Raw genomic sequence first — 12,732 nt, 5'->3', positions numbered from 1 at the left:
TACCATTCCTTCTTCTCACACTGACCCCAACAGTTTATGTCAGAACTACCAAAGGAGAGGAGTTTAGGGGGAAGAAGTCCTTACAGAAACTGGCTGTGACTCCTTATGGAAGAATGTCCACTGGATGGAAAGCTTGTCCAGTGAGGCCACAGTGGTGGTGTAGGTGCAGATGAGAGTGACATCAGATCCGACAGTCACATTCACAAAATCGTCTGGGATGGTCACTTGCACTCCACGAACTGGACCTGAAAAGATAATCATCAAAAAACGATGGTACACACTCACATTCTGATGACATTTTTTTCATTACAAAGCACTTTCAATGACATCTTATTTGGGGAATCCAAGGTAAGGAGAATGTAGAATGAACCATATAGGAAAGTCGAGCAAGCAACTGACATGGGGTAGGGGAGTTTCTAACAAATGAAGATGTTCAACTCCTATGTGATGGTGAGGTAATAACACTGAACTGGGAATTTCTTCTGTGTAAGGATGGCCTGACAAAGAGGTTCTTAAAGCATTGTCCAAGGACCCGAAAAGTCCATGAGTATGGAGAACAGCCAATTCAGTTTGCCCAGGGCTGATGAGGTTCTGTAGATATGGCACTTTCAGTTTTAAAACCAGGTGAGTCTCAGGCAAGCTATACTGGTTTTGCCAGGACTTTCAGTGCTTAAACCAGGAAAGTCCCAGTAAAACTAGATGAGTTGGTCATCCTAGCCCTGAGACCATTTTGGGGAGGCTACAAGATCAAAATGATGTTCATAATAATACTAAGTTGTTATTTTTTTCACTCTCATCTTCTCATGAGTGTACAACGGAGTGTTCCAGCAGTTACATGACAAGTAATGATATTCCTCTAGTGGCTAATGGAATGCATGTTTGTGTATTTTTGTGTTTAAATTTCTTTTAGTTTTATTTTCTAATACAATAAATATAGATAGAAATAACCTACATAGCAAAAAGTCTTTGGGGCCCTCAACAATATTTAATTGAAAATTTATTGGGATAATAGTATCACATGCAATTCTAAGAAATAAGATGGAGATCCCATGTACATTTTACTCAGCAACCCCATGGTAACTTATTTTGTAAAACTACTGTATAATATCACAACCAGGACACTGACATTGATACAGTCCCCCGATTTTATTCATTTCAGGTTTCTCCAGTTTTACTTGTACTCCTGTGTGTGTATGCATTTAATTCTACACAATTGTATCACATGTGTAGGTTTGTGTATCCACAACCACAGTCAAGATACTGAACAGTCCACCACCACAAAGATCCCTCATATTTCCCTTCCATAATCACACTCACCTCCCTCCTGTACCCCATCCCTGATCCTAAGCATTGGCAACCACTAATCTGTCTTCCATTTCTAAAATTTTGTCATTTCATAAATGTTGCATAAACGGAAGCATGGTAACCTTTTTGCTGATTAGCTTTTTTTCACTCAGCATAATTACCTAGGAATTCATCCAAATTGTTCTGTGCATCAGTAGTTCATTGCCTTTTATTGCTTAGTAACATTCAATGTTATGTATGTACCATGATTTGTTTAACCATTTACCCATTTAGGGACATCTGGGTTGTCTCTAGTTTTTAGCAGTTGAATAAAACTCCAACAAACATTCATGTACAGATTTTTGTATGAGGATAAATTCCCATGTCTCTGGGATAAATTCCCAAGAGTGCAATTGCTGCGTTTTCCAAAGTGTATGAGTGGTTCAGCCTCTCCACATCCTCATCGGCATTTGGTGCTGTCACTGTTTTCTAATTTAGCCATTCTAATAGGTGCGTAGTAATATATTATTGTGATTTTAATTTGCATTTCCCTAATGCAAATTAATGATGCTAAATAACTTTTCCTGTGATTATTTGCCATTTGTATATCTTCCTCAGCAAAATGTCTTTCATGTCTCTTGCCCATTTTCTGATTGCTTAATTTTTTACTGTTGAATTTTGAGAGTTCTCTATACAACCTAGATGCTAGTCTTTTGTTGGGTAGAGCGAACTTTATTTCTTCCTTTCCTATCTGTATGTCTTTAATTAATTTTTATTGCCTTATTACAGCAGCTATAACTTCCAGTATTTTATTGAATAAGAGAGTTGAGAAAGTAGACATCCTTGCCTTGTCCCCAGTCTTAGGGGAAAAGCATTCAGTATTTCACCATTAAATACAATGTTAGCTATAGGATATTTGTAGATGTTCTTTATCAAGTTAAGGGAATTCTGCCATGGGTTGAATTAGGGCCCCCAAAAGGATACGAACAAGTGCTAATCCCTGGCGCCTGTGAATGTGACCTTATTTGGAAACAGGGTCTTTGCAATGTAATTAATGATGACATAGATCACCCTGGATTTAAGGTGGGGCCTAAACCCAATGACTGCTGTCATTATAAGAACAAGGACAGTGAGATTTGTCACACAGATACATAGAAGGAAAGGCCATGTGAAGATGGAGTCAGAAATTGGAGCGATGCATATACAAGCCAAGGAACGCCAAGAATTGCTAGCAGCCAGCTAGGAGAAAGGCATGGCATGGATTCTCCAGAATCAATTCTGCCAGCAACTTTGACTTTGGAACTTTGGCCTCCAGAACTGTGAGAGAATAAATTTGTCTGTTTTAAGCCACCCAGTTTATGGCAATTTGCTGCAGCAGCTTTTGGAAACTAACACATCGTCTATTCCTAACATGCTAAGAGGTCTTGGGTTTTTTGTTTTGTTGTTTTGGTTTCTCTCTTTCATAAATGGGTGTTGGATTTTGTCAGGTACTTTTTCTGTATCAATTGATATGCTCTTTTTTTTTTAAGTTAGCCTGTTGATATGAGAGATTACACTGAATGGTTTACCCCAAGTATGCAAGGCTGGTTCAACACTTGAAAATTGATTAATGTAACTCATCACAGCAATAGGCTGAAGAAAAATATCACATGATCATATCAATTTATTCAGAGAAAGCATTTGACAAAATCCAACATGCATTCATGATAAAAGCTCTCAATAAACTAGGAACAGAGGACTTCTTCAACTTGATGAAGAGCATTTACAAAAACCCTACAGCTAACATCATACTTAATGGTGAAAAACTAGAAGCTTTCCTACTAAGGTCAGGAACAAGGCAAGGATATCCCCTTTCATCACTCCTTTTCAACCTCATACTGGAAGCCTAGCTAATGCAATAAGACACAAAAAGGGAATAAAAGGTATACAGATTGTGAAGGAAACAAGAGATGACATGACTGCCTATGTAGAAAATCCAAAAGAATCAGCAAAAATCTCCTGGAACTAATAAATGATTATTGCAAATTTTCGGGATACAAGGTTAATGTACAAAACTTTATCGCTTTCCTATCTATAAACAGGACTCTACTCAATATTCTGGGATAACCTATATGGGAAAAGAATCTTAAAAAGAATGAATACATGTATATGTATAACTGAATCACTTTGCTGTACACCTGAAACTAACACAACTTTGTAAATCAACTGTACTATAATAAAATTAAAATTAAAAAAACACAATACAATTTACATTAGCACCCCCAGAAATGAAATACTTCAGTGTAAGTCTAACAAAATATGTACAAGATCTGTATGAGGAAAACTAAAAAAGTCTGATGAAAGAAATCAGACAAGAATTAATAAATGGAGGGATATTCCATGTTTAAGGAAGACTCAATATTTCCGAGATATCAGTTCTTCCCAACTTAATCTATGGACTCAATGTAATCGCAGTCAAAATCCCAGCAAGTTATTATGTGGATAGCAACAAAGTTTTTCCAAAGTTTATATGGCGAGGCAAAAGACCCAGAATAACCAAGACAAATACTGAAGGAGAAAAACAAAGTTGGAGGACTGACAGTAACCAACTTAAAGACTTCCTATAAAGCTATAGTAATCAAGACTGTGTAATACTGATGAAAGAATAGACAAATAGATCAATGGAACAGAATAGAGAGGCCAGAAGTAGACCCACATAAATATAGTCAACTGATCTTTGACAAAGGAGCAAAGGCAATACAATGGAGGAAAGAAAATCTTCCCAATAAATGGTGCTGGAACAACTGGATTTCCATCTGCCAAAAAAAAAAAAAAAAGAATCTAGACATAGAACTTACACATTTCACAAAAATTATCTCAAAATGGATCACAGATCTAAATGTAAAAAGCAAAGGTATAAAACTCCTACAACATAACATAAGAGAAAATCTAGATGACCTTGGGTTTGATGATGACACCAAAAGCATGATCCATGAAAGAAAAAATTGATAAGCTGAATTTCATTAAAATTAAAACTGCTCTGTGAAAGACACTGTCAAGAGAATGAAAAGACAAGCCACAGAGAAACTATTTACAGAAGACAAAGATAATAAAGGACCATTATCCAAAATATACAAAGAACTCTTAAAACTCAATAATAAGAAAGCAAACAACCAGATTAAAAAATGGCAAAGACCCTAAAGAGACATCTCACCAAAGGTGCTATATAGATGGCAAATGAGCATATGAAAAGATGCTCCACATTTTATGTCATCAGGGAAATGCAAATTAAAACAACACTACTGGGGGACTTCCCTGGTGGTCCAGTGGTTAAGACTCCGCGCTTCTAATGGAGGGGGCACGGGTTCGATCCCTGGTCGGGGAACTAAGATTCCACATGCTGAACAGCGCAGCCAAAAAATTTTTTAACTTTTTAAAAAAATTCACAACAGTGACACATTGAATGCTGATGAGGATGTGGAGCACCAGTAACATTTGTTGCTGGTGGGAATGTAAAATGGTACAGGCATTTTGAGACAGTTTGGTGGTTTCTTACAAAACTAAACATACTCTTACCATACTATCCAGCAATTGTGTTCCTTGATATTTAACCAAAGAAGTTGAAGACTTACGTCTACACAAAAATCTGCACACAGGTTTATAGCAGCTTATTTATAACTGCCCAAACTTGGAAGCAACCAAGATGTCCTTCAGTAAGTGAATGGATTAATAAACTGTGGTACATCCAGACACTGACAATATTATTCAGTGCTAAAAAGAAATGAGCTATCAAGCCATGAAAAGACATGGAGGAACCTTAAATGCATATTCCTAAGTGAAATAAGCCAATTTGAAAAGGCTATACACTGTATGATTCCAACCATATGACATTGTGGAAAAGGCAAAACTATGCAGACAGTAAAAAGATGAGTGGTTGACAGGGGCTGGTGTAGAGGAAGACATCAATAAGTGGAGCACAGAGGATTTTTAGGGCAGTGAAAATACTCTGTACGATAATATAATGGTAGATACATGTGATTATACATTTGTCAAAACCTACAGGCATTATGTTAGAAAACTCCTACTTAAATCTTTTATTTTAGCAGACAGTCACTTTTATTTTGTTTTATGTTTTGCACACAGGTCTTGGCCTACTTTTGCATATTTCTAATGCCAGTTTAACTTTTGTGGTGTTGTTTTGGTCTGTTTGGTTATCTGGGGTCACCAGGGCTTCTATTTATCTCTGACCCCATTGCCTGAGCACGTGGAAGCATTTCCCTAGGTCAGGTTTCTGCGTATCTCTCAGTGGGAGACAGGTATGGCAGGACACTCCTATTGGAACCCCCAGCTGCCCTGGTGTCTCTTTGTGGGGGAGGAGAGACAAAGAGCCTTCTAGAACCGGATACTTTCTGTGGTTTCACCCCTCTTGTCTGTTCCACCCTCCCTCCTCAGTATCGCTAGGTGAAAGTAGGGAGTCTCAGGCTCAGTGAGGAAGGAGATTGCTTCTTTTGTCTACTATAGTTGGTGGGTCTCCTGATGATTGCCCCTTGCCAGTGGTGTTGAGCTCATCTGATGTTAGAGGGACCCCCACTCAGTTTGGGGGAAGAATCAGTCTCCCTGTGGGCTGCTATGTTAGGATCAAGAAATGTCAGGACTGGGGCCCCTTCCTCCTTTGGGTAAAGAGGCATAAGATACCCTGCCTCTCTGTAGTTCCCAGGGTCCAAGCCAGTTTGCTTTCTTCTTACTATCTTTCAGAGTTCTCCCTTGGTTGTCTCTTGCATTATTTCCAGGGAGGGTTTATACTTGTGCTTAGCAGGGAGAAGCAAGGAGACACAGATCTATGTCATTTTGTCCAAACCAGAAATCTCCCTCAAGATTTAAGATTGTAAAAGGGGCCTAAGAGAACTATTGGCCTTAGAAAAGGATCGGCTTCCCATACGATTTAGAGGAATACCAAAGAGCTCCCTACCCCAAAATCCAGCCTACCACTGTACTTGAAATCCTTAGTACTATGTAAACATTTTCCCAAGGGATGTTATAGCGGACAATACTTTGGGTAACACTATAGAGGCATTGGCTCATCGTAATAACTGGTTATTATCCATTGCGAAGTCAGAGTATAGAAGCTTTCCAGGATGGAACATAAGACTGTCAGGCAGGTATTAGAAAAGGTCAAGTTTAAGAGGTGCTCTCTATGCTGCAGGGGGGCTAGAGTGAGAACACTAGCTGCCTTCCAGGTTGGGACAGGATGAGGATACAAAGATAGTGGGAAGATCAGAGGAAATAGTACAGAAAGACAAATTCCTGGCCCCCTTCCCAAAGACGACTTTAATTTTATTTTTTCTTAATGACAGTGGTCAGGCAAAAGGAACTCAGAGAATTAAACATTTTGAAAATTTTAAAGAAAAAGCAAACCATGGTACTGATTACCCTTGGTTTCCTGGATTCAATAGCCATGTTCTTTGTCACAGCCAGGCCATCTGGTCCAGCTGCTTCTCTGTTAGAGTTGGCTGTTTACATGGCAACCAATGTCTTGATGAATTGGGAGAAGTGTTTTAGGGTAGACACCGATGCAGCACCTTCTAACTCCATGCAGTTTTCCCTTTCCCAATGTTCTCCTCCTTATGTGTTCCTGGTTCCCATAATGCCTATCCCCAAAACAAAATTGGCCTGCAGAAATCAGCTACATTTTCTGATGGAAAGTTCACTGGAGAAAGCTAAGTGACTCTCTCCTGCCCTCAGAAGCTCATCTCATTTCTCCTGGAAGTTAGCCACATCCATCTCTGGCTATGCCCAAATAGTGACTTCCAAATGTCTTTAAAGCATCCAAAATTAAAGGGATAGAATGGGGATTCGGTGGCCATTAAAATTTCCATAAACTTTCCCCTAAAAAAGGGATTTTTGAAGATATTATTTGGCCATCATTTTTGTTCTCTAGTTTATGTCCCAGTATCTATTATGGGATTGGCTAATGGTAATAATTTATGATAGGTAAGGCAAAAAAAGAACAAAACCAAAAACAAACCAAAAAAGCCTTTAAGGGCTACCCTCAGACAAAAGTGCCTGAAGGCAGAGTAAACACAATTCTCACACAAGGTAAGCCATGGAAGAAGCCTTGATGCCTATCAGTTAGTATCTGTTGAGCACCTATTTTCTGCCACAAACAGTGCTAACACTGGGGAAATACTAATGAACAAGACAGACACAATCTCTGCCTGCCATGTCAACGCATGAGGAACCATTTATAGTACAGACCAGGATGGAGGCAAATGAAAATCAAGGATTTGGGATTTTCAACGTATTTTTAATAGAAGACATATAAATATGTAAATTGAGATCTGTAAAAGCTCAACAATGTCACCTCGGAATAAGTATGGTAACATCCAAATCTACTGTGAGACAACATATTTTTAAGAATACGACACATTGTTCTGTAAATAGGTGACAATTGGCAAGGCAATATTTCCAGGCCATTTTTATTGCCCTGATTCCCAATACTCAGCACCATAATCAATCCTTAAATTCTGAAGAAAAGACAGTTTTCAGAAACTGTCCCTCTCTAATACAATGACAATACACTTCAGAGCTGAGTTATATATTTCCAGATGAACTTTAAAAAAAATGTCACGTAATTCAATTAGTGCACACTACTTAAACCTCTGAGACCACTGTCTATCCCAGCACTGTCCAATAGAACTTTCTGTGATGATGGAAATGTTCTACAGCTGTGCTGTCCAGTTCAGTAGCCATTGCCCACGTGTAGCTATGGAACACCTGAAATGTGGTTAGTGAAGAACAGAATTTCTTATTTTATTTCATTTGAATTCGTTTATATTTAAATAGCCACATGTGGCTAGTGAACAGTACAAATTTAGTCTTAAACTGAAAGTGATTCTGTGTGTGTCAGGAAAAAAAATGTTCCCTCCCTTTGGATTCATTTAGTCTAAATCATTTAAAAATTGAAAAAGTCAGAAAAAATCTCCACATTGACGAGACTGTGAATAAACAGCAAAATAAAGATTAGTACCTGATTTAAACAAAACTCAGAATTGCAATTTCACTCACTGACCTGGCTGAATTAAAAACAACACCCCCCCAAAAAAAACACATACATGGTTGAAATATGTGTGACTGCTTTTAAAAATCAGTGAATACTATTAAAGGAAAATAATCCAAGTTGTATACACTTGAGTTAATCAACACTCTAGAAAGATTTTAAATGCCTCATGTTTTGGTAATGATTATTCATTCATCTATTTAATGCCTACAATGTGGAAGGCACTTTGCTTGTAGGGGGATTATTATTCTCCTATTATACCAAATAGCCATATTTGACCTGATGCATTTGAAGTGATTTAATTTCCAGCAATTTCATGTAAAATTGCTTCATTTTTGAGTTAGGGAATAATATAACCAAATGATCACTAACTTTATGGATCTGACTGCAAAACCAAAGTTCAAATATATTACTGCATTAAAATGCATAGCACGTACCTTCCGAGAATGGAAACAACATTAACATATCTTTCCAACAGGTGACTAATATATATTACAAGCATCTAAAATGATATGCTTGAACTTTTGCAAAAGACATTTTTATTTTGCAGAAGACATTTTTGATTAACATTATTTTTCGGAAGTAGAATTTAACCCAACTTCCTTAGAAGTCAGCAGAAAGGTTCTCATTAAAATAAAATCAGTCATGCTTACCTGTACAAAAAATTCGTTTTATATATGTAAGTGAAAATCATTTCTGGATGCTTGGGGTTTGAGGAGGTAATCCACTCTTTTATTTTTCCACCTTTATTCAAATATGATTTACATATAACATCGTGTAAGTTTAAGCTGTACAAAGTGTTGATTTGATATATATTTCAAAATGATTACCACCATAGCATTAACTAACACTTCCATCACATCACATAATTATGTTTTCTTTTTTGTGGTGACAATATTTAAGATCTACCCTCTTAAAAACTTTCAACCATGTAATACAGTATTGTCAATTATAGTCACCATGCTGTACATTAGATCCCCAGAACTTACTCATCTTCTAACCGGAAGTTTATACCCTTCGAACAACATCTCCACATTACCGCACACCCACCACCCCTGGTAACCACTGCTATACTCTCTGTTTCTATGAATTCAGTTTTTTGTTTTTAGATACAAATCTACATACGAGTGAGATCATACAGTGTTTGTCTTTCTCTGACTTATTTCACTTTGCATAATGCCCTTAAGGTCCATCCATGTCACGAATGGCAAGATTTCGGAAGGTAGTTAATTCTTCCAGTAAACCTTTCCTATGTGCCCACTATGTGCCAGGCACCATGCTTGACACCAAAAATGTGACATTCTTCCTGACCAGGAAACAAGTCCAGGTAGGACATCAAATTACACATGGATGGAAACATTACCAGTTACCTCACAGCCATTTCTGGATCAACTGATGGACACTACTAACGCCAGGCATACATTACTGAACTCTTTTTTTCTCTGACTTCCATACTTATGTAAGCAAACAACAATGTATTGTACCATATTTCCATTCTATCTACTAGACTGACACTACCACATTTTGCTTTGGGCCAGCTAAATTGTATATGTACACTATGCACCAACAAAACCAGTTATACAGTAATTTAAAAACAAAGTCTCTGAAGTATTTATTGGTCATTCTGATTGGGCTTTGTTCCAAAAGTCATAATCAAGTAAGATCCTGACATCATCTAAGTAAGTTTTAAACAATAAAAAAAATGTATACAAGGTATAAACCCAATTTTGTAATGTAATACATACACTTGCAAAGGAAAAAAATAAGAAATTCACCCAAATCTCTGGTAAGATTTCTGGTGACTTTTATTTTCTTATTTATACATTTCCGTATTCCAACCTCTCTACAAAGACCATACATTACACTTATAATCAGTAAAAATTTTATATATATATATATATATATATATGTTTGTTAGAGTGAACAACCACTCTTGCAACTGTTCTGAAACTGGCATCTAGTATAGGCCAGGGAAAGGCGTCACATAGGGAAGTAGGTGTTGACTACAGGTGTGATTTTTAGAGGGCTAGTGCAGAAGGCCCAGGGGCGACCCAATTAGCTAATGACTGGAAGCTCTTTAAAAGGAACAAAGACTTTCACTGTCTAAAGTTAAGGTTTTAAAATGAATATCCCTGGGGGAAAGGGAAAATAGTAACATATGTTCCCACCAGGATGGAAATTGAGAAAGGCGGCTTTTTCCAGCTCTAAGTCCTGGTTAGATCACTGGATAAATGCAGTATTGCCTTCTGGTGACTCCACGGAACATGTTTGTTTAAACAGTAACGAACATTTAGAGAACTATTACTAAATACCATATAGTTTTGAAAAGTAACACTTTTTTCTGATTATAAAAATTATGTAATATTCTTTGTAGAAACCGTGGAAAATATGAAAAAGGCAGAGAATAAGATAAAAAAACATCTATAATCCCAGCAGCCGGAGGCAATCACCATGAGCAGTTTGGTATATAACCTTCTAGTAATTTATTCTAGGAATGTGGGTATATCCTGCTTTTTCACTCAATATTTTATCCTGAGCATTTTCTTATGTCATTAAATATGCTTAGTAAACCTCATTCTAATAACTGCCTAATATTACTGATGGCTTAAAAATATCATTTCTTGGGTAAACAACCTTCTTGTATCTACCATGGACCTAATTTATCATAAGAACAGATTCAAAATGTATCCGGTATTTGAAAAAACTGGCCAAGGGGTTTTTCTGAATTAGTGATCTCTCCTGGGCCTACCAACATTAGGATTTTGACTCTAAAAATAATTTTGTTCCACTCAAACCCCTAAAAACACCCATACTGTGCACAATGATAGATCACTCACATATTTTCCTAAACACAGTCTTATGTTTGGAAAAGGACAACTCTTAAGAAATGTTAGATAGTAAAGCACGGCAGGCACTCCCAGCCAGGCTTAGCAAGTCAATCAAAATGAGTTTGAAGGAAATGCTCAAGTAAAACAGAGAAAAATGTATCCTTGGCACAAACTTCAGCTTCTGAGTAAATTCATCCATTCAACTTTCAAACGAAAAAAAGGAAGATACTGTGATTTTCCTGTGAAAAAAATCCTTATTCAGAAACTACATAAAACAATTCTATTTACAGGCTGGGCCCCCAAAATATCGGCATGGGACATATTTGCTAAGCAAGATTTCCAAAAATTATTTTACTCAGCATACTAATCATAGTTCCTTTTAAGCACAGGAGGGGAATAGTCTATGTAAAAATTTGCAATTTCAGTTTAAAAAGAAACTCTATTCCCAATGATCTGTGGTCGGTTGCAGATCCTTTCCTTACCTGCAAGGCAGCTTAGGATCAGAAAGACCTTCCAAAATGTGAACACCATCGTGCCAAGGTTCACTGAGCGCAGCCAGGGTCCAGTAGCTCTCCTGGGCTAGGCTGAGTCTCAAACTGGCTTCTTCAGTCACACCGAGGTTTGCCAGGCTTATCTGCTGGCATCACCAAGCAAACAAGCCTCTTCGGGCTTACTATTGGGTACAGACCTTTCTCAGAACAGATGTGTGTTTCTTTGAAACACTTTTCATGGGGCGTGTTTCCTTGACATATTTGCTACTGTGTTAATGATAAACCCACATATTTAAATTCTTCAATCTTACACAGATTCTCTAAGTTTTATTGTTTAAAATCAATCTCATTGAAAAGTTATACTTGGGGGGGGGAAAAGATATAATTGGAAGAGAGCCTATATAAATAAAAGTTGACAAGGCTAATTAATTTCAAATACTTCTATAAAAGTCTCAGGGCATTGATTCACTAACGTTTTACAAATTAAGTTAGCAAATTGGTGCTCTAAGATTTTCTCAGGGAACAGGGTTCACAGGAAGGGCACAGCGGACATGAAGTAAGAAAGCATTCATTTCTATGTGAACAAACTCTGGACATGTCACACTTTTGTGAAGCCCTAGCAGTAGGATGAATTGCATGCTTTTGTCTTCCAAGTTAGAAACCCTATAGCATTTATTCATCCACCTAATTTTGCAAAATCAGGTGAATGAATAAATGCTTTAAGACTTCCATTGGATTGAATTTTTGCAGAATTAGGATACTGAATAGGTACCACAGAGTTAACTTGGAAAGGGGGTTCACTAGAAAGGAATGGCAGGCTGCAGAGACGAGAGGCCTTCAATTGAACATGAACTTCTAACAAAGTTGCTCTCATGCTTACGTTACCCTGAGATACATAAGGGCCTCCTCTGGCTCTTCACCTGCAAGCTCTAAATGCTGGTGTTTCTGTCTCTACAGTAGTTCTCAGATTTGTCCCTTCTCCAGCCTGCTGCTTCCATCCCGGTCCAGGCCCGCAGCTCCTCGCCTCTAGCCTACTGTAGCAGCTTCCTAAATGGTCTCCCTGACTCCTTCCCCCTTCACTCCGTGTACCAGC

General features: G+C 37.7%; 1 protein-coding gene across 1 annotated transcript in view; it reads right to left on the bottom strand.

Annotated features, from left to right (window-relative positions):
- The window catches only part of VSIG1 (V-set and immunoglobulin domain containing 1), a 33,599-nt gene extending 21,853 nt beyond the window's left edge, over positions 1-11,746 (bottom strand). The window contains exons 1-2 of the mRNA XM_065901049.1: positions 11,631-11,746; positions 85-245 (exon numbers count right to left, since the gene is read on the bottom strand). Coding sequence (XP_065757121.1) covers positions 85-245; positions 11,631-11,679 — 210 coding nt within the window. The 5' untranslated portion in view covers positions 11,680-11,746. The remainder of the gene's footprint in view (positions 1-84; positions 246-11,630) is intronic.
- Positions 11,747-12,732: the final 986 nt, after the last annotated feature.

This window comes from Phocoena phocoena, chromosome X, assembly GCF_963924675.1.
Source record: "Phocoena phocoena chromosome X, mPhoPho1.1, whole genome shotgun sequence".
In the NCBI taxonomy this organism is placed as follows: domain Eukaryota; kingdom Metazoa; phylum Chordata; class Mammalia; order Artiodactyla; family Phocoenidae; genus Phocoena; species Phocoena phocoena.
Note: the sequence above shows the minus strand (reverse complement) of the source record. Positions and strands in the feature narration are given on the sequence as shown.